The 22,762-nt window shown below is 41.1% G+C and overlaps 1 protein-coding gene across 4 annotated transcripts; it reads right to left on the reverse strand.

The window, feature by feature from the left end:
* Positions 1–1,809: 1,809 nt before the first annotated feature.
* Positions 1,810–22,714, reverse strand: nlrc3 (NLR family, CARD domain containing 3). Of its 4 annotated transcripts, XM_040023434.1 has the most exons (19): positions 22,254–22,702; positions 19,916–20,071; positions 14,759–15,022; positions 12,361–14,107; positions 12,203–12,289; positions 11,880–11,963; positions 10,947–11,030; positions 10,764–10,847; positions 10,607–10,690; positions 10,243–10,326; positions 10,010–10,093; positions 8,546–8,629; positions 8,076–8,159; positions 7,439–7,522; positions 7,123–7,206; positions 6,954–7,037; positions 3,380–3,463; positions 2,946–3,029; positions 2,419–2,870 (listed from the first exon to the last, which is right to left on the reverse strand). In XM_040023434.1, the coding sequence occupies exons 2-19, from the start codon at positions 20,025–20,027 to the stop codon at positions 2,780–2,782; spliced, it is 3,393 nt and encodes a 1,130-aa protein (XP_039879368.1). In that variant the 5' UTR covers positions 20,028–20,071; positions 22,254–22,702; the 3' UTR covers positions 2,419–2,779. The 4 variants fall into 4 exon arrangements, 2 of the variants coding, with proteins under 2 accessions (XP_039879367.1, XP_039879368.1); XM_040023433.1 differs by having other exon boundaries at positions 1,810–2,870; positions 10,764–11,030; positions 22,254–22,711; XR_005694728.1 differs by lacking the exons at positions 2,419–2,870; positions 2,946–3,029 and adding an exon at positions 4,123–4,273 and having other exon boundaries at positions 10,764–11,030; positions 22,254–22,714.
* Positions 22,715–22,762: the final 48 nt, after the last annotated feature.

Consider the following 22,762-nt stretch of genomic DNA (forward strand, 5'->3'; position numbering starts at 1 on the left):
GAGACCATGACAGCTATGAGCTTTCATGACTGTTCTCTGTTAAAAAGAAGAAGAAGAAATGATTACACTGATATGATCCCAAGAGATAAACAACACTAAAGGTTGCCTGAGCACGAACTCTCTGAGAGCATTTTGGCATCTTTTCATATCTTTGATTCTGCTGCCTGTTTTTCCCCCTTTTGATGTAATTTCGAAATGCCTGTCTGAATTGTTATCTCTGTGTTGAGGAAAGATGAAAAGAGAGTAGGCTGTTGAGTTAGAATACCGATAATAATTTTGCACTTTTCAATGCCGAACACGTGCGGAGCTCCGGGGACAAAAGGAAAATGTTGCCTCTTGTGGGGTTCAGCTTTTTAATCTGAGTAGAAGACGAACACTGACCTTTAAAAAAACAAGTTCTTTAATGGAGCTAGATTGCATTGTCCTGGCTTTGCAACTAGGATGCCGTTGATGCAGTGGGTGTAATTGTTCACAAGAACATTCAAACTTTCAATTCAATTCAATTCAATTTTTCAATTCAATTTTATTTATATAGCGCCAAATCACAACAAAAGTCGCCTCAAGGCGCTTCATAGATACAGAGAAAAACCCAACAATCATATGACCCCCTATGAGCAAGCACTTTGGCGACAGTGGGAAGGAAAAACTCCCTTTTAACAGGAAGAAACCTCCGGCAGAACCAGGCTCAGGGAGGGGCGGCCATCTGCTGCGACCGGTTGGGGTGAGAGAAGGAAGACAGGATAAAGACATGCTGTGGAAGAGAGACAGAGGTTAATAACAGATATGATTCAATGCAGAGAGGTCTATTAATACATAGTGAGTGAGAAAGGTGACTGGAAAGGAAAAACTCAATGCATCATGGGAATCCCCCGGCAGCCTACGTCTATTGCAGCATAACTAAGGGAGGATTCAGGGTCACCTGGTCCAGCCCTAACTATATGCTTTAGCAAAAAGGAAAGTTTTAAGCCTAATCTTAAAAGTAGAGATAGTGTCTGTCTCCCGAATCCAAACTGGAAGCTGGTTCCACAGAAGAGGGGCCTGAAAACTGAAGGCTCTGCCTCCCATTCTACTTTTAAATACTCTAGGAACAACAAGTAGGCCTGCAGAGCGAGAGCGAAGCGCTCTAATAGGGTGATATGGTACTACAAGGTCATTAAGATAAGATGGGGCCTGATTATTTAAGACCTTGTATGTGAGGAGCAGGATTTTGAATTCAATTCTGGATTTAACAGGAAGCCAATGAAGGGAAGCCAAAACAGGAGAAATATGCTCTCTCTTTCTAGTCCCTGTCAGGACTCTTGCTGCTTGTGATCAGTGCAGATAAATGCTTTTGGCTACTTCTGTAACTGGAAAATATTCAAGTATTGACTGACTCCACACCTGTTACTGTGGGAGGTCTGGATAATGGGAGACTAGCACAGTTTAGATAAATCTGCACTCATTTACACTTGGCAGTATTTAAACTGACACAGACTTTGGCCTTTTTACTCGTTGTGTTGTCCCTCTGTTATACCGTTTTTCCTGCAATGGACACTTCAGTCAATTCTTACTCTTCTTCCAGTTGGAAACTGTTGCCCCTGCTTTTTCTACACAGTCATTTATTCACTATCCACAGCTTTTTCTTCGAAGGCTCTTTAGATCTTGGCACCATGACAGTACATACTCACTTGAGTATCACATCAGACCTGAGATGTCAGAGCTCCACCTGCAGCTCCCTAAGGAACCTGTGTTTGTCAATTGTTGATCTAAGAATCTGGCGTACATATGTAGTTTTTTCATTTAAATGACCACAGACTGTCAAGTTTATTCTTCATGTATATAACACATTTATTAACAGGTACCGTTTGAATTAAGTCCATATATTTACATTCCACATATGTCACAAAAACTGTACACATTACATGTCCTATTACATACATATATACACACACACACACATATATACATATGTATATATATATCTATATATATATAGATATATATAGATATATATAGATATATGCTGTTATATATGCTGTTATTGGCACACTGAGGTGCTAGCTAAACAAGCCAAGACAAATAAGGAACTGGATGGTCCACAAAGCACTATTAAATATGGGTCAAAGGACACAGATTTTTTTCTTACAATTTTAAATACATGTTCTCCTTCTCAGTTCATTGTCTTCAGAGGCTCCAAACATCATAATAACTGCATCTATAACATGCAGGCTTGAAATAGCCAAAAGCCTCATTTCCAATAAGGTCGACTGCAACAAGAAACATTGGAATAAATAAAAGGTTTTACTCAGTTCTGCTCAGTTGGAGTGTATTTGTGTCATGTCAGTATTTCTGGTATTTAACACTTGTAAGACAGGCATAATAAACCAAACAGAACAACAAAGGTTATAAAACCAGTTTGGTCCTCCTGAAATAACTTACTTTTTTTTTTTTTTTTGCCACATTTAATTGTGCAAACAGAGCAAATGTACAAAATGGCATCTTAATGGAGGAATTCTGCTCTACTTTAACTTTCTGAGCTTAATGTGTGTTTATTACATTACATATTGTGCTTCTCAAGTGTTTGTCTAAAGCTGAACTGCAGCTTCAAAACAGCTGTTTAGTCACCTAATAAATATTACAGAATCTATATAAAAATGCAACGCACCAAATAACTTGTCAGAACTATTATACAGAATGAGTTAAATTACATAGTTTACATCTGCTTTGTATAACAACGGCAGCTGTTATCCCCGTGCTGGTAGCATGACCCTCCTCAGTGACGGCTGCTCTCTCTGGTGGGCTAGATGTCCACCACGCAGCCGGAGGCACTGGCTCTTATAGCATCAGATATGACTTTAGCTCCAGATTCTCCAATGCCATTTCCCTGCAAACTGAAGGAACAGTTTTAATACGACAAATCGATAAACAGGTAAATAACAATAAATAAACGGTAAAAGAAAACTTACTTGATGTATGTCAGTTGGTGGTTTCCCTTCAAAGCTGTTGCAATGAATATGGCTCCGTCCATGCCCAGAGAGTTCTCCTGCAGACTGATGAATCACACACAGAAGATTTATTTTTTGATCAAATGTAGCGATATCTGTGAGTAACGCTCTAAATTTCAAATGTAAAGGTCTGGATATTGATGACTGTTGGATTCCAGAAGAAAACAAAAACAAAAACAGGGAGTTCAGCACACATGCATCTCTGTAGCTGGGGTTATTTGCAGCTAACCAAATAATGGATGAACAGCGGAGGAGAGTGTGGGAGAATAAACTTCAGCCCTGATTGAATAGATAAATCAGGCAGCATGAAATCAGCAGCTGCATTTACTTTTCTACCACAGGTTTAATATACGAATGTAGTTTATGTCATGAAATGAAGTTCCAATTGTGCTTACTTCAGCGCCTTGAGGCTTCTGTTGGATTTCAAGGCGTTGGCCAGGGCCTTGGCTCCCTCCATTCCTACAGTGTTCCCACGCAGACTGAAAAACATAGTGGAAAATGAGCTGCCGAGCTCCACCCAGGTGAACGTCTCATCAAACTAGAGCCTTCTATCATTTTTCTCACTTTTCTCTTGTGTCGTCCAATGACAGGTGAAATTGGTTGTTTACCAGGACTAAAAACGACAATTTGCAATGAGCTGCTGTGTGCGCAATGCTCAGCAGAAATAAAATGTAAATGGGAGTCACAGAGAGCTCACGCACCAGAACGCTTCTTTTGTTTTCTTTCTGAAAATCTTTCAAACACTTTCTGTCCATAGCTCACGTGTATTCTTCTTTGCTCCTGTTTTTTTAGCACAGCGTTGTTCTGTTGGAGGCAATTGTATTTTAATTGTTGCTTCAAAAAAAAAAAAATTAATTATCCTTTTAGTGAAGTTCCTGAAAGGTTATGACAAACCCATCAAGAAAATCTTGAGATAAAAAGTCACTAATGAAGAAAGTTTGTATTGGTTACTTCAGCAAATAAGAAGCAGTCCAACTCATTCTAAAATCCGCTGACCAATCTTTGTTCACTGCTGCAAAAAAAGCCATTTGAATAATCAGAGATTTTACATTTTAAATTTACAATAAGATCAACAAAAATGCCAAATTACTGATGAAAAACTAACTACATTGCATGTTTCAGTAGCTTGTAGAGTCACCTCTAGCAGGAATAATCATTTCAGCATGACTTTATCAGTGTCTCACATCACTGTGGAAGCATTTTGGTCCCCATATTTGATTCCAAAATTATTCCAGGTACAGAGGAGGTCATGGTTGACCTAAGGACTGCAAGGTGTCCAGATCCTGTGGCTGCAAAACAAGGCCAAATCACCATCCCTCCAACACAGTGATTGACAGTTGTTATGAAGTGTTTGTGCTGTGTTCAAATTTCCCCAAATGTTACTCTGTGCATTGTGGCCAAACATCTCCACTTTGGTCTTTTCTGTTTAAAGGACAAGGGGCTTCATTTAATGTGCGTGGAGTTCTTACTCTATTCAAACAAACAAGTGGCTATGCAAAATTACTCTTAGATTTAAGAAACATGTGCACCAGCTTGTTTTTATTCTTACTACAGTTTATATGTTGATAAATCAGACTCTTTATAAACAAAGAGGCTTTTGTAATCTCCATAAAATCTGGATATTGTCACGTCTCCATGTCATTCAGGCGTACGTGCTTGACTTGTAGTCAAGACTGCCTAAACCAAGACAATACCAAGATCAGAGGGTATCGAGACCAAGACAAGACCAAGACCAAGACAGACCGAGTCAAGACCAAGACAAAGTCGAGACGAGACAAAGACAGAGACGAAAAAGTCTTTAAACTGCAGCCAGATGCCGATTCGTTTACGGGTGTCAGGCATATTTATGTGTTTTTGCGATGCACTCGCACAGCCCTCCTCACCACTGTCTACTGTCTCACTCACTTACTGGGAAGACAGACTCACGCTCCACTTGACTGCCGCGTCTCTCACCCTCTCTGAATTTTTCACATAATGATATTATCCTATATCCTCGCATGTGATTGGCCACAATATGGAGGGATTGGAGCATAGCTGAGCCACTGTGTGAGAGCTGAGCAGCGAAAGGAAATTAAGTGAGGACCCGGCTCTCGCTTACTGGGAGTCGACTCTTGTGATTCACTACAAAGCACTCTCTAAGCACGGCTCTTAGAGCTGATGCTTTTGCGCACGACACATTAGACAGCAAGATCGAGACAGTGAGACCAAGACAAGACCAAAGTCCGTCGAGACCGAGACAAGACCAAGACCACGTAAAAGTGGTCTTGAGACCAAGACCGGTCTCAAGACATCCAACTCTAGTACTTCCAGGTAAAGCAGAGAAAGCAGTTACTGTCTTGCAAGAGAGAACCGTGCACCACTAAAAGAGGAAAGCAAGAAAAAAATCCAACTGAAGAAACTTAAACAATTGTCCAAAGAGGAAAAGGCACAGCTTTCCAGAGTGTTTTCAACAGTTTAAAAGAAAAATGAAAAGTGGGGCTCCTACTGACAAAATAGTAGCTCTGTATATCACATCCCCTGAGACTTGCTTGGAACTCAAAGTTGATATAAAAAAGTCTAACTGAATGAGAGAAAAAGAACAAAGAGGACCATATCTGTCAATCTGTGATAATAAACTCACTGAATTCTGTTTTTCAGCATCCATGAGAGAGGGCCAAGAAATTAGACTGAAAGTGATGACATCCAGCACTAATATCAAGGCTTTTTTTAAAAATAAAAAATAACTGTAATTCTAAACATCGTGTAGAAATTTCCTACGACAGCCAGATTTTAATTTGTCTGTATTTTTGATTGCACATTGTTAGTAAATGAGGTCCAAAGTCCCAGAAATCTTGTGGTTTGTTCAAATACAACTTTACTATCCTAACCTGTGCAACTTCTTAAAGAGAAGAGGTGTCGTCCTGGCAACCCTTTCGAACAAGCCACACTGGTTCAATCTTGTTATCATTGCGCCATCATGAAATTTAATGCTTAGGCCTGTAGAGTCTGTGATGTAGCTCTTGGTTTGTTTTGCAGTTTCCTTGAGCACTGCATGGTCTGACCTCAGGGAAAACTGGTGGGCTGTTCACTCTTGGGAAGACTGTGACATTGTGTTAACACACCTGAATTCTCCAAACCAGCAAAATGCCAAAACCTTTGCTTTCACAGAGGTGCTCGCACTTGCTGATGATCAGTTAATCAAGTGTATTTGATTAGCAGCACCTGCCTTCTTAAGTCTTACAGAAGCAGTTCGGTGTTTTTCACATTACTGGGATTATTGCATTTCTTTTTCACATGGCTGTATGTATTGTAATATTGTTATGGTATGTTTAAATTTAACTCTATAAAATCAGAGTGAATGTAAATCAACAATAATATAGACAAGTCATTACATGTGAAAAAAAATAAAGAAAAGTAAAGTTGCCATTAAAACACACTGAGTCATTTAATCATCAAGCAGCACGAGAGCTTAAATAGTCTCAATCTGGTTGAGGATTAGTTGGTGAATTTTCTCACATTATTCACAAAGAGAAGGTCTGGAGGTATTCTGATGAATCATCACTTTTATTGTTTAACATTTGGAAATAACGAACATTTCCAGGGAGGCGCACTCATTTGATCTAGTGATCGCAATCGTGACTTGTCAGTGATCTGTTAGAGACAACTAACTGCCTTCTTAAAATAATATCTACCTCAAGCAGACACAACATTGCCAGACTGCAATCAGTAAATTCAAATTGCATGCTGGGATTCTCAAATGAAGATAAACAAAGTTCATAACAGGAACCAATCAAAAGCTATTAATCTTTAGAAGCAGACAGATAAGAGACTAGCAGTTAGTTTCAGATAGAAGTTAACGAGTGCTGCTTGGTTTCACTCTGGTGTTGATTAGGCCAACTTTAACTGACAAAGCTGAACTGCCGAAGAGCGTGTCAATGATATGCAGCTAAAACAAAGGAAAGGTTGACACAAGGTAAAATTTGTACTCACTCTAATGTTTGCAGGGTCTGGTTGGTCATCAGAGCTTCTGCCATTTTAATGGCGCCACTCGTCCCTGCTGAGACTCCCTGAAGACTGAAGAGACGTCACACAAAAGGGTCACAACCACCACAACCACAAAAATGATTGATCTGTCGATGGACACGATCGTTATGCCAACCATAAAGTGTGCAGTGACGTGTTGGTTTTCAGAGCCTCAGCAAGATAAGTGACTCCTTCATTCCCGATAGCATTTTCTTGAAGACTGTAGGATGGAGATAGAAGCACACACAGAAACTGCTATGAATAACAATAAAGCCTTGCGAATAAAGCTTTACATAATTGCATGGTTGCTGATGAATATGTTCACTCAAAGCCTGGAGCGAGTCATTTTCTCAAAGTAATATCAGCGCAGGCTTTGAGGAAAGAGTTTTGAAATTTTGGGTGAGATCGATATATTTACAAACAAAGGAGTGAAAAAGGTTTATTGGTCTTACTCCAGGAGTTGCATTGTGGAATTGGAGAGGAGTGCATGGGCCAGAGCTTTAGTGGCCGTGGACTTGATGAAATTCCACTGCAGACTGTGAAAAGAGAGGAAAAGAAGAGACCCAGTATGAAGCAAATACACTTGAATTCATTAAAGATCTATTAAACAGGTTGCTGGTTCAATCCCTGGATGCTCTACTCTGCATGCTGAAGTATACTTGAACCTTAAAGTTGCTCTCCAATGTGTCCATCAGCGTGTCATGAATCTTAGACAGAAAGCATTTAGGTGTCGAAAACATATGGTTGAATGAGGGGTGTTGAATGAGGCGCTTTAAAAGCTCAAGTAGAAAAGTGCTACATAAGAACCAAATCGTTTACTTTACTATTTTGATTTAGCTCAAATTTCTGCTCAACCACATTTCAGAATCAAAGACTCTAACCATTCATTCTCTTCCACTTGTCCTTATCGGGGTTATGGGTAGAGTGTGTGCTTAAAGATGTAGGTATAAATATCCTGCTTTGTTCACTAGAACTTTATTACATCACTGAGAATGCATCGGTTGCTGTGCAGTGCAGACTCCCACTTCTACTCTCAGACTTGTGTGTATCTGTTTGGATGTGTTTATTTCCGATTCAAGCTCCACTTACTGCAAGGAGGTCAGGCCTCGATTAAACTTGATTGCACCAGCGATAGCTTGAACTCCGTCATCATGCAAAAGGTTGGCTGTGAGACTGGAAAACACACAAATATGCAAACAAAAACACAAATATGAGCACTGTTGTATGTAATGCAAAGACTGTCAGAGCGTTTTCAACATGTCTGCTTTCACAGAAGCTTCAAGTTTTGAAAATAACACTGGAAAAAGGCGTTTACAGGAAGTATTATAACACTAGAATATGGCTGCTGCTGTCAGTGTTGCAGTAGGTTGGAAATGTCCCCACATTACCTCAAAGAGCTACACAATACAAACAGTTATCTCGCAGTTTTTGTGCTTTTCATCATGCAGCAGTATTGTATGACAGGGCATGATCTGGGGGAGTGACATTTACTGAACAGTTGGGTATTCCTGCAGTTCTGTGAGGGATGATACTGTACTACTATTAACGAGCTGACTCACTCGAGGTCCTGCAGAGTGTTGTTCTCGTGGAGGGCATGGGCCATGTTCTTTGCTCCCTCTACCCCAATGGAGTTCTCCCTCAGACTAAATAGACAGAAAAACACATGAAAAGTGACATAAGACACAAGCATGACAACTTTACAGCCACTAAAATGCCAAGATACTGTCAATTTGGCAAACCTTTTCCAAAGAGAGGCTTTTTTTACTCCCTTTTTTGAGACACAAAATATGAATACTGATCACATGTGTCTAACAGATAAGATATACTGCACATATGATGCAGTTAGTTTTATAGGTTTTTGAACAGCGAGACATTTGTCATTTTGCCTCCGCACACCACATCAGTGGATTTTATATCAAATAATCAAGTGTGAATGATGTGCAGACTTTCAGTTTTCTTTTAAGGTGTTTAACAAAAGTTGTGCCTTAAATAATCAGGAATTACAGCCATCTTTATGCAAAGCCCCCCTGCTCCACACCACACCACAGAAGACAACTAAAGTGGATGATGACAGAATTATTTCCATGGTTAAAGGAAAAAAAAAACCAAACACCTTTAAAACATCTAACCAAGTCAAAACTGTTTTTCAAGGAGGTAGGCGTATAAATATCAGTCTGCAGTAAACACATGCCTTCATGAATGGAAATAGAGAGGGTTTAAAATGAAGGTGCAAATAACTACACTTAAGAATAACAACGCTAACGTAGCCTTCGCCAGGAAACATCTAAAAGAAACTGCACAGTTCTGAAAAAGTAAAAATAAAAAGGGAGGAAACAGCATTTGGTGATGCCTGCAGGTACTCATTGACTGCAAATGATTTTCCTCCAAGTATTAAAAACAATCTTTTTATTTAATTTTTTTAGTTTAGTCCAATTAATTTTGAGCTTCTTAAAATGGTAGACTATATATAAAATGGCTATAATTCCTAAATAGTAAATAAAATTAAATCAATTGAATTAAAGTCTAAACTGTAATCACATCTTGACTGATTTAAAATCCACTGTAGTGGTGTACAGAGGCAAAATAATGGGAAAAAACTGTAATTGTCCAAAACATGTGCACTTCTGTAACTGTAAAATCATTTAAACTTTATTCTGTTGAACCAAAGTCTGCAGCTAATTAGCCATACATAAAGAGTCGGAGGTGTAGAGGGAAACAACATGCTGACTTTCTTCAGTGCTAATAAAATTAATCTGCACAGAAAGAAAAGCTTGAGGAAAAGCTTGCATGGACTTCAAGATGTAAGTAAGACAAATAACTGACCCAGATCACTGATTGGTCTCCTAAAGCTCAAAATAACATCAGCATTTTAAATAATTTCTTAGCTAAAGTAACTCTCTTCTGAGTTTAACTGACAGCTGCTTGTTGGAAAATCACGTTCTCCCAAAAAAGACAAAATACTCTTGGGTTAATGCACAAATACAAACAGGGAAACAGAGTGAAACTTTAAGCTTGGTCCTTACTTCAAGGAGACAAGGCCATGGTTCAGCCTCAGTGCTTTGGTTAAGGCTGTCATGCCCTTGTTGCTGATCGAGTTACTCTGAAGTCTATGAAAAGAGATGAAAAGTTAAATGCAGCTGTAATGAATAGCATTCAAAGCAAACACCATTTCCCCTTCTGTGGTGCATGAACTGAAATGTCACTTCCCACACTATTAAAATGCATTTGCATTGCACTATGGGCAGAAGATACTAACTGGAGTGAGAGAAGAGTGTGGTTGACCGCCAAAGCCTCGGCCAGAGCTACCGTCCCTTTATCCCCAAGCTGATTACCACAAAGACTGCAGACAAGAACACAAATACACCCGACACATTAGGAGAAAAAAAACCATTAATCTGAGTTATCAGTATGTGAACCAGGTTCAGGTGTGGTGGTAAACAAGATCAAATGAAGCCTAGTAACAAACAAGTGTGTCAATGAGCTATCATAACTGTACACCTCATCATCAATCTGCAAAAATGTGAAGAAGTAATGATTAACTTTTAGTCTTTAAATGTTCTGGCCTAGAAGTTCAGTACATTATCTCCAAGATCACTGAATGAATATTAATTCTGCATTACATCAACTTTGTGAGAGTCCGGTTGGTCTTCAGTGCTTCTGCAATCCTTTTGGCTCCACCTGCTGCGATTGTATTCTTCCGTATACTAAAAAAAAAAGATGCACATTAATCTACGGGACATTCATTAAAACAACATCTGTAAACAAGACCAAACTCACTTCAGAGACACCAGTTTGCGGTTGCACTGCAGCACTTCTGCAAGCGACTGAGCACCCTCCTCCTCGATGGCGTTGTTCTGAAAGCTGATGAGAAGTCGGGGAAATTGAGCAAATACACCAACTACAATCAATAAACTGGAATTCTGTGTGTGGCAGTTAAGCTGTAGAGCAATTATACTCAACTTGATTGATGTCAGGACTTGGTTCATTTTCAGAGCCTCTGCTAGGAACTTTGCACCTTTGGAGCCGATGTTGTTATTCCGAAGACTAAAACGACATAAACAGGTCATTAGATGATTTACTAAAACTCTACTTAGCAGTAATAAGATGTAAATTATAAGATGCAGGTTTAGCATTATTATTATGTAGTATTATGATCAACTCTTGAATGACTACACTACATCAAAACTAAAAGCCTTTTCCCATTTCAGATTACTCATTTTTTATTACAAGGTGCTGTTTTTGGAAAACATTATATACTGTATATAAAAGATGGAAGTAGCCCCATGTTGTCATGGTTACTCATCTTTTAAAGCTTTAGTGTGAGCAATTTATCCACTGCCATCTTAGTTTTTGAATCTAGACACAAGAGAAACTGAGACCCTGCACACTAACAGCTAGCCAAGCTCTAGAGCAGTGATTCCCAAGAACTTGAGTTTGAAATGACTTATAATAATGTACAGTTACTTATTTATATTAATTGATTTAAATAAAAAGTGAATTAAAACTGGTACTTGGAGGTGGTTATTAGTGATATTACTCTGACCTAAATTCACTGCTCTTTTATTGACGCTTGTGTCCCAGTGGCAGGTGGATCACCTATTGGCCTTAATACTCCCACTCCTGTATTTTGATTAGAGTGAAGATTTAAGATTGGGGGGGCACCATGGGATTTCCTGTTTTATTAAATGGGTCACAGCACTCTTGACTGGGAATAGCTCCTCTAGAGCATACTTGGCTTTGAGTGTCTGTAATAAATGAATTAAAACTAGCTACTGACACCATAAAATATACTTTCCAGACCTGGGGGCAGCAGCTTTATATACAGATAATTGGAAATACTGAACTCAAAAGGTTTTATTTGTTCATTCAGACATCAAACACTGCAGATCTCACTTGAGAGAAGTCAGCGTGCGGTTCACCAAGAGGGCTCGACTCAGGGCTTTGGCTCCTTTGTTGCTGATGGCATTGTCCGCCAGACTGATGGAGGGATAAAAGAAATTGTATTTATGTTGTTCGAGTATTAATAATAATTACAACCACAATTATACTTTCACCAATCATACAATCACACAACCACAGAGTAATCAGCAAGGTCAATCATAACTTCATTTAAAAGCTCCGCTGTTTGTCTGAGTTTATAAAGCAGCTTGATGTGATACAGTTGTTCAGAACAACAATTGTTCCTCGTATGATGCTTTACCACAAAAAAGACTCACCTTATTTTTTGGATATGGCAGTCTTTGGCACTCAGGAGACTTCCCAGCAACTCCATGACATCATCTTTAAAGTGATTATTCTCCAACCTGATGAGCAGATAAAACCACTGAATCTGGAGTTTTCCTTTTATTGGATGTATTTGGGTTGAGAAGCTCACCTTAGATGCCTACAGTACAGCAGCTGCGGGAGCAAACATTTCACTGTCGAGGCGTTCAGAGAGGCTGTCAGGTTGGTTTGTTCGCTGCACTCCGGAGACACGTGGAGCAGGTAACCCAGCACCACACAGTGAGGCCGCGTTAACTTTCCCGCTAGACTGCCGAGCCGTAAATCCTCCTCTACGCTCCGCAGCATCTCTGTGTGCTGCAGCTCCTGTAAACAGTAAGCTAGGTTGACTGCACGCAGGGAGACCACAGCACCCCCGCTGACCAACAGACCCTGCAAAAACCCTGCTGCCCATGCCTTGTTGTTGCCATCGTCTTTCCCGAGGGCCAGAAGTCCAGCAAAAGGTTTGATTGCAGCTGAGCACAACAGGCCTGTTAGGAAGCGTACGAACACATCCAGGTGACCATCCTCAGCTTGTTGTGAGTGCTGAAAGGCACTTCTGAAGTGGTTCTGGAAACCAATCTTGGGCCAGGACATGGAGCTCTCAGAGAACAAGTCAAAGATTGCCCGCTTTGAGGAAACATGGTAGAAGGTAGCTGCAAGAAACTCCTGCAGAGTCAAATGTGTGAAGCGGAACGTCGTGTTGATGGTTGACTCCTCTCGAACAAGAACTCCAGAACCGAGACTGCTTTGAGTCAGCAGTAGCTCAATCCCATAGTTCTTGAGGTCTTGTTCACTGAAGACATACTTGTGTTTAAGAAGCCCATAGAAAGCCAGTCGTCCGAGATTCCCCAGCAGTTTCCGATTGCTCCCGTGAAGTTGCTCCGTTTTTACAGGCTCTCTGCCTCTTGGTTCGCCCAATTCTGCTTTCATTGAACAGAAATTGGCATACAGCTCAGTGCAAGTCCTCGGAAGACTCTCCTGTGCTTCATTCTGCATGATGTATAACAAAGTATCAGCTACTATCCAGCAAATGCAGGGTATGTAGCACATCACCATCAAGATCTTATTGGATTCCAAGTGTGACCATATTTTCCTGGCAAAATCCTTCTCAGAGAAATGGTGATTCAGAAAGATCTCTATATCCTTAGGACTAAATCCTGGGATCTCAGTCACCCTGTCAACCAGACCTCCGGGGATAAGGGAAGCTACTCTTGGTCTGGAAGTCACCCAGACTGCTATATCGGGAAGCAGATTCCCTCGAATGATGTTGGTAACTAAGTCGTCAATAGGCACTTCTTTTTTTAGGTCGCTGCAAGAAGCTGCGTCGGAAAAATTTAATTTGCAGCGGAATTCGTCCAAACCATCAAGTATGAGCAGAGTCCGACAGGAGCTGTTCAGGACCAGACTGGGATCAGATATATGAGGAAAAGCCATTTTCACCAGCCTCTCAGCAGAAAGCTTGTCCAGCAAGTTCAGTTCGGCAAATGTGAACGGTAGCACAAAGTTTATGTCTGTACAGATGATCCCTTGGCACCACTGCCGGACAAAGTGTCTCACCCAGGTTGTTTTGCCGATACCAGCTACCCCAACTGTGAGGGAGACCCTAGGGGGCATACTGACTCGGGTGAGGGGCTCAAACAGTTTTGCTAACCCCAGCTGCCTAAGATGATTTCTTTTCTCTCCACGAGTCACTCCCACCTGCATCAGGTCATGCTCCTTTTGTTGAAGATCAGAAAGTCCATCGACAAGTAGTAAGGTTCTTGATGAGATGTTAAGTCTGGGGCAGCTGATTGAGTCTCTGTCTCTGTACTGTTCATATCGGCGTAAGAGGACCTCCTTGTGCTCTTTTACCATGGCATCTACAGACAAAAACAAAAGAAATTCACATCGGTTATTCTCTGGAAAAAGGACACTAATATGGAAGAGTAACTTTGTATTAAGCTTTGATCCCAGTGAGTGAAAAGTGCTTGGCATTTAAACTTACACAATCATACACTAAACACTATAGAAACACTTGAAAAAGCCGCACGTCTATGGAGGAACCAAACTGGCAGAAAAAGTATTAATATCTACATTTCATATACATATTTTCATATGCAAGCAAGAAAGCAGAAATAAGTAAACAAATAAACATTTTAAAAATTATTAATTAGTAAAAAAAAATGGCACATTAATTCAATTCCATTCAAATTTATTTATACAGCGCTAAATCACAACAGCAGTAACCTCTAGGCGCTTTATATTGTAAGGTAGACCCTACAATAAAACATACAGAGAAAAACCCAACAATCATATGGCGCCCTGTGAGCAAGCACTTTGGCGACAGTGGGAAGGAAAAACTCCCTTTTAACAGGAAGAAACATCCGGCAGAGCCAGACAGAACTTACAGAATATTATTTTATTGATTTATTTTCTTTGCAGTTTCGTTCCTCCAGACTCGTTGCCTGAGCTACTTACCCCCCATAACCATTTTAAAGAATTACACAGGACAGAGAGTAGCAGCCTCTTACCGTGGTTAATGATGAGCTGGGCAACCTGAGAATCTGAGCTCTCTATAAAACCCTGAAGGACATCAGAGCCTTGACTGTCCTTGGCAGTGACAATAGTGGTGAGCATGTTAACCTGATCCTGCAGTCGGCCTGCTTCCTTGACCTTGGTCTCCTCAGCTGAACTGAGCACATCCAGGTTTCTCATGTGGTTTAAGATCTCCCCCAGGAAGGAGGGCGTAATAAAGCTCTGCAGCTGGTCTTGATGCTTTTGGATCCAACCGAGATCTAAAGAATAACAGAACACTTTTAGGATTTTTATGATTGATGAGATTATTGTGGTGTTAACTCATGAGCAAAGATACTTCCTTAAGCTGGGACAATGCAGGATTATTTGTGTTTTTGTCGGATATTTATTCTCATTAAAAAGCCTGATGATGGTAAATGACTTTGCACACAAGAGGACACCATATTTTTAAAGAAATAACATGCCTTTGCCTCATTTATTTTTTCCCCCAATCTTTATATGTGTGTGTGTGTGTGTGTACACACACTCAAAATTACAGACACGTCAGCTTCTTCTTTGTTGTGTAATACACTAAGAGACAGATAAATATTTTCACATTCCTCTTGGAAAGTAAAAATCACCACATCACAATCGGAGCCTGCGGTGTCCTTAAAACCACTTCAATAATACATCAAAACCAACAAGCTGCCATTTAGAAACGGTGTAAATGTTTCCTAACAAAGAGGGGGAAAATAACAGGAAAGAATAAAGAGCATCAGCGAGTTTACAGGAAAGCTTGAAATACAAACCTGAAAACTGAGGATCTGCGATGATCGCACATTTTTTTGGATCTTGCTTAAAAATCCTAAATCAGAAAATCTTCTGCTTAAAAATTGGCGAATGTCCAAGCAAGTGTTTACCTAATGAACTCCCAGGATTGACAGGTTTGTTTAATCTTTCAAAGTCAATCAAAGTCTCTGCTCAGACTGCTGCTCGGAGCCGACATACGGCTGGATGGTTGGATGGAGATCAAAGTGATTTTTTAAAAACCTGCAAACTTACTGAGAAGTATTAGGGTTTGCCCCTACAGGAAATTTTCGAGCGGACGTGGTGAGCACTGTGTCAAAGTTTTGTTAATGGTTACTAGGTGACAGGCTAAACACACTAACCATAAACAGCACCTGTCACTGCACACAGTATGAACATCGCCACACTTTAACGCTTTTTCAGGTATAAAGCTGCCAGACTGAGGTAAACCTGCAACATTTTTGCATATTTGTAAAAGAACAATTCTGTTTTCTGCAATGCAATTCTACTTATTCTCTTCTCCAACAGCAGAAGTCGGCATCTTGAATCGTGATAACATTGTTGTCTTGTTTGCGAACCATATGGTGAAACAAAGACTTGAAAGCTGATCTACAATACGGCAGCAATGATCAGTGAGATGCTTGGCTACAAGTTGAACAGCCACAAGGGGCAGTACCCTCCATGGAGAAGGAGGCTAGAGGGCAAGATCAAAGTAGCACGGAGGAAGGTTAGCCAACTAACGGAGAAAGGTGCGACAAAGAAGGTGCATAAGAAATACAGCAAGCTGTCCATACCTGAGGCCTTGGAAACTGCCAAGCAAAGACTCGCCAGCCGCTTGAGGAGGTACACCAGAGAGGTAGAAGGCAGGAGAATAAACCAGCTGTTCTCCACAGAACCAGCAAAGGTGTACTCTCAGTGGCAAGGGAACAATAATAGGAGAACAGCACCACCAAGGCTGGAGACGGAGCAATACTGGAAGAGCATATGGGAGAAGGACGCAACCCATAACGGCAATGCTCAGTGGCTAGTGGATCTGAGGGCAGACCACAGCGACCTCCCTGAACAGGGTCCAGTAACCATCACAGTGGCAGATATCCAAGAAAGGGTCTCCAGTATGAAGAGTTGGACAGCACCAGGGCCCGACATGGTTCACGCCTACTGGCTAAAGAAGCTGACTGCACTCCACGAGTGTCTGGCAGCACAAATGAACCAGCTGCTAGTTAACGAGAGACACCCGGAATGGCTAACCGAAGGTCGGACGGTCCTGATCCCCAAGGACCCCAAGAAGGGACCGGTCCCCTCCAACTACCGACCAATAACCTGCCTCAGTACTACATGGAAGCTCCTGTCAGGCATCATATCGGCTAAGATGAACAGGCACATGGGTCAATACATGAGCGGAACAGAAAGGAATTGGCAAGAATACCAGAGGCGCAAAACACCAGCTACTGGTAGACAGAACAGTCAGCCGAGACTGCAAGACCAGACTGACCAACCTGTGCACTGCCTGGATTGATTACAAGAAGGCCTATGACTCAATGCCCCACAGCTGGATACTGGAATGCCTAGAATTGTACAAGATCAATGGGACCCTAAGAGCCTTCATCAGGAACTCAATGGGGATGTGGCGTACAACACTAGAGGCCAACTCCAAGCCCATAGCACAAGTCACCATCAAGTGCGGGATCTACCAAGGAGATGCTCTGTCCCCACTGCTGTTCTGCATAGGCCTAAACCCCCTCAGTGAGATCATTAACAAGACTGGCTACGGATACCGACTACAGAACGGAGCAGTTGTCAGCCACCTCCTGTACATGGATGACATCAAGCTGTATGCCAAGAGTGAACGAGACATCGATTCACTGATCCACACTACCAGGCTATACAGCAATGACATTGGAATGTCGTTCGGACTGGAGAAGTGTAGTCGGATGGTAACAAAGAGAGGGAAGGTAGTCAGAACTGAGGGGATTGAACTACCAGAAGGCAACATTGCAGACATAGAGGACAGTTACAAGTACCTGGGGATCCCGCAGGCAAATGGGAACCATGAAGAGGCCGCTAGAAAGGCTGCAACCACCAAGTACCTGCAGAGGGTCAGGCAAGTCCTGAGGAGTCAGCTGAATGGTAAGAACAAGATCCGGGCCATCAACACGTACGCCCTGCCCGTGATCAGGTACCCTGCTGGGGTAATAGGCTGGCCAAAGGAGGAGATAGAAGCCACTGACATAAAGACAAGAAAGCTCCTTACCATGCATGGAGGGTTTCACCCCAAGTCCAGCACCCTGAGGCTGTACACTAAGCGGAAGGAAGGGGGCCGGGGACTGGTGAGTGTCAGCACCACAGTCCAGGATGAGACAACGAACATCCAAGAATACATTGGGAAGATGGCCCCAACTGACCGAGTGCTCAGTGAATACCTCAGGCAGCAGAAACCCAAGAAAGAGGAGGGAGACGAGGAACCATCATGGAAGGACAGGCCCCTGCACGGTATGTACCACCGGCAGATAGAGGAGGTGGCTGATATCCAGAAATCCTACCAGTGGCTGGACAAAGCTGGACTGAAAGACAGCACAGAGGCAGCACAAGAACAAGCTCTGAGTACTGAGTACATAGAGGCTGGGGTCTATCACACCAGGCAAGACCCCAGGTGCAGGCTGTGTAAAGATGCCCCAGAGACAATCCAGCACATAACAGCAGGGTGCAAGATGCTAGCAGGCAAGGCATACATGGAACGCCATAACCAAGTGGCCGGCATAGTGTACAGGAACATCTGTGAGTATAACCTGGAAGTCCCGAGGTCAAAATGGGAGATGCCCCCAAGGGTGGTGGAGAATGACCGAGCTAAGATCCTGTGGGACTTCCAGATACAGACGGACAAAATGGTGGTGGCTAACCAACCGGACATAGTGGTGGTAGACAAACAGAAGAAGACGGCCGTAGTGATCGATGTAGCGGTTCCGAATGACAGCAATATCAGGAAGAAGGAACACGAGAAGCTGGAGAAATACCAAGGGCTCAGAGAAGAGCTCGAGAGGATGTGGAGGGTGAAGGTAATGGTGGTCCCCGTGGTAATCGGAGCACTAGGTGCGGTGACTCCCAAGCTAGGCGAGTGGCTCCAGCAGATCCCGGGAATAACATCGGAGATCTCTGTCCAGAAGATCGCAGTCCTGGGAACAGACGAAGGATAACGGCGCAAGAACCGCCTCAAGCTCCAGGGCCCTGGGTAGAGAGACCCGAGCGGGGAAGGATAAACCGCCCGCAGGGGCGTGCTGGGTGTGTTTTGTTTATTTATACGATATATATATATATATATATATATATCATATATATAAATATATATATATATATATCATAGTAGCATATATATACACATACATACAATACATACATATATAGATAATACATACATACATACATAGACATATAAATATAGACATACTACATACATTACAGATAGATAGCATATATACATACATATATATATACATGTATAATAAAATATATAAATACATATAATAAATACATTATATACCTATATATCATACAGAGATATACATATAGACTAGCATATATATACATATAGATTATAATATATATATAACATAGGATATATATATATATATTATATAGATATATATGTAATAGATAATACGTTGTGGCCCTTGGCAAGACACGTCACCTACGCGGCCCTACTGGTGTCGGCCAGGGGAGCCGATGGCGCGAATAGAGCAGCCTCGCTTCTGTCATCTCCCCAGGGCAGCTGTGTCTATCAACTGGAGCGGCCTCCACCAGTGTGTGAATGTGAGAGTGAATAAATAGTGGAATTGTACAGCGCTTTGAGGGCCCCGAAAAGTGCTATATAAATGCAATCCATTATTACATATATATATGTATATACAGACATATATATATACATATATACACATATACACATATATACATACACATATACATACATGTGTGTATATATATATATATGTATACATATATATATATACACACACATATACATATACACATACACATATATACACATATACATATATACATACATACATATACATATATACACATACATATATACATACACACACACACACACATATACACACACACACACACACATATACACACATATATATACATATATATATATATATATATATATAAACCTGTATGTACTTACGTGATTTTTTTACATGTAATAAAGTATTTAGATGCCAGTATTTGTACACTTTAGTTCCACTGATGATGACTTATTGAACTAAATGCTGCTGTCTGAATGATCACTATTAAATTTTTGCCAAAAAATTATTTTAAAAGGCTAAATAAACCGTTACAGACACAGTGGCTTCGACTCTTACCCTCCGTTTCTGCTTGCGATGAGGTCGTAGACTGAAGATCCACATAGCAGTCGTCCTGCCACGTAATGCGTTTGCTTCGGTCCAGGATAGAATCGTAATGTGTCTTCTCCATGAGAAACTCTGATATATGTCTACCGCTGATGCTCCCGCTTTTATCTATGTGAAACACACACACACACACATTACTTACTGCGTGCAACCAGACATTATGGGCTGTGATCAATGGGGGTTAAGCCAATCAAACAAGTTTCACCTTCAGTCATCCTGCTGAAGCTCTGAAGAAGGGTTTGCTGTATAATACTGCTACTATTAACCCTAATACATATTTATAATAAAAGTGAGAAATTAAACTGCTAATTAGAGTTTAATAAAAACGTTTTGCACATTGTTGAAGATGAATTTTCGCCTTTAACTCAAAGTCTAAAGCATCATCATTATCATTTTGACCAGTTCCTTTAGAAATATGTGTGCAGAGCATCATTATTATTTACTTAATCACCTCCAATTAATCAGTGTGTTTATTAAAAAGGTACACCTGCATTCACCTCAGTAACACATGCTTATGAGAGCTTATGAGAACACAAGCACAAGTTGAACACTGTGTTTGTTGTTGTTTGTTTTGATATTGTATGAAGACTTCACCACATGCAGATTTTGTGACTCTGAACACAGCAGGAGACAAACACCACCTGCACCCCCTTAAGGCCTTTCTCAGGGCAGAAGGATGTGCTAACTGGCTTGGGATACACAAGTCTGTGGGGCCCTGTAGGAGAGTTATGAGCAATGAATCTACATGAGAGATGAGGAATAGGGAGAGAACCAGAAGAATCAGACTTTTTGATCTTTTTCTTTTGCCAGGATAGACCACGGAGTGGAACTTACTGATTAAGTTATCTTGAAAGACCCTTCTCAATAAATTCAGGTTGCCCGCCCCCCAAGGACCCAAGTCGCTGGTGCTGCTCGATTATATTAAAGTCTGTTTATCCCCCGGGGGTGCTCGTTGTCGGTTTTGTCTATATCTTATTGAAACTGTATTTCAATAAGCTATTTTTCCAGTGGTCTTTGTGTCTATTTTTGACACGACAACATGGACTAAGAATCTATAATCCCTTTACTAGACATTGCCGGTGATCCTGTGCAGTGTTTGCCTCTTTTAAGTTGATGCAGCTTTGCTGGGGAGTTACATATTATCCCCAAACTTCAAGAACCAAAAAGATTTTATAAATTAATGACAAATGAAATGAGCACAATGTGCCCAAGTCTTTAAAGTTTAGTCCTCTGGAAACACCCACTGGTTTAACCATGAGTGTGCACAGCCTTTCAAATAACCAGATTTACGGTAATGTTGTGCTTGGTGCACATCCTGGACTTTGCAGAAGACAAACATACTATTAAACAGGCAAATATGTAAACTATACACATGAAAAAGTATCTGCCCCCTTCCTGTATTCTTAGTTTTTTGCATGTTACACTTAAATGGCCTCAGATCAGGAAAGAAATCTAAATAATAGACAACGATAACCCAAGTAAATACAAAATGCTTTTAAACAGCCATTTCATTTGTTAAGGGAAAGAAGTACCCACATCTACCTTGCCTTGTGTGATAAAAGTAAATATCTTCTCCCTGCCCTGTGCGCAGTTTATTAAACATTATTAAGCTGACAGTTTGTTGCATGAACATGAAAAGTGTGAAAGGAGCTTCTTCTTGTTTTCGCTGCGATTTTACTAAAGCGGAGTGAAAGTAGTGCAAACAAAAATTCAAGTTTTGTTTGAGGTTGTGCCGAGAAAACGGGAAACTGCAAATGTTTTCCTGTGTGGTTTGTTGCTCATTGCATCATGTCTCTAAAAGGAAGACAGTTTTAGTAGCCAGAGTAAAATTTATATCCTTAGCAGCCTCATAAGAAGGTCCTACATGTGATATTTCGGAACTATGTTGTATACAAAATAAAGTACATGTCACTGTTAAAAGGCCATCCAGCACAGATAAGTCAGTAAAGATCATTAGGAGACTCACAGCATGAAATCTTCCAAACTACAGTATTTGGTAGCAGCAGCAAAAACACACATTACAGTAGCACAATGTGCTGATTCAAGAATGCCAGCATTACACAGCAAGAATTAAAACCCAGGAATATGAGTTCGCTGGAAATGTATCATATTTTATAGTAAAAGTAAGTGAAAGCCTGTTAAGATTATGCATACTCTATTTTCACTAGCAGGAGCTGATGCTGACTCAAAGCCATGATGGAAAAGTAACGTTTACGACTCTTTAAGCTGCTGAAGGCATGAAGTCAGACGCTCTGTAGCAAAAAAAAGTAGGAAAACTCGAGTGACTCACCATGGGTTAGAGGAGGTTGTCTGAACGTTTCAAAGGATGAAAGATGCTTCCTTTACCGCGGTCTCATAAAGTAGCCACATGATTATCACAGAAAACACATATCTGAAGAGTAGAGGTGCAAATTTGACGGATCTTTAAAGATTATAATACAACTTTGAGTTGGCAGGCGAGTGAAGTGAGCCTCAAACACACAGCAGCTGAAGTAGGTCTAAAGTCTGCTGCTGGAGATTCGCTTCGTGCTGCACCTCCTTTCCGGTGTCGTGCCTCATCTGCATTTTTGCACTGTGGTTGGCAGGTTGAACAGTGACAATAAGAGAGAGAGAAAAAGTAACTGCTTCCTGTGTGTGCAGACGAAGTCACGCTCTCCAAAAACCTGAAAACCGCACTGTAGGCCTCGTCTCTTCATCGACTGTGCAGATGCTGTCAAACCACAGGCAGAGGGCTGACACGACATATCAAGGGTCAATAGGAGGAAGTACAAAGAGCTTCAGGTCGCTAACATGTCAGGC

Source organism: Simochromis diagramma, unplaced genomic scaffold (genome assembly GCF_900408965.1).
Source record: "Simochromis diagramma unplaced genomic scaffold, fSimDia1.1 OVJJ01000208.1, whole genome shotgun sequence".
NCBI classification, from domain to species: Eukaryota; Metazoa; Chordata; class Actinopteri; order Cichliformes; family Cichlidae; genus Simochromis; species Simochromis diagramma.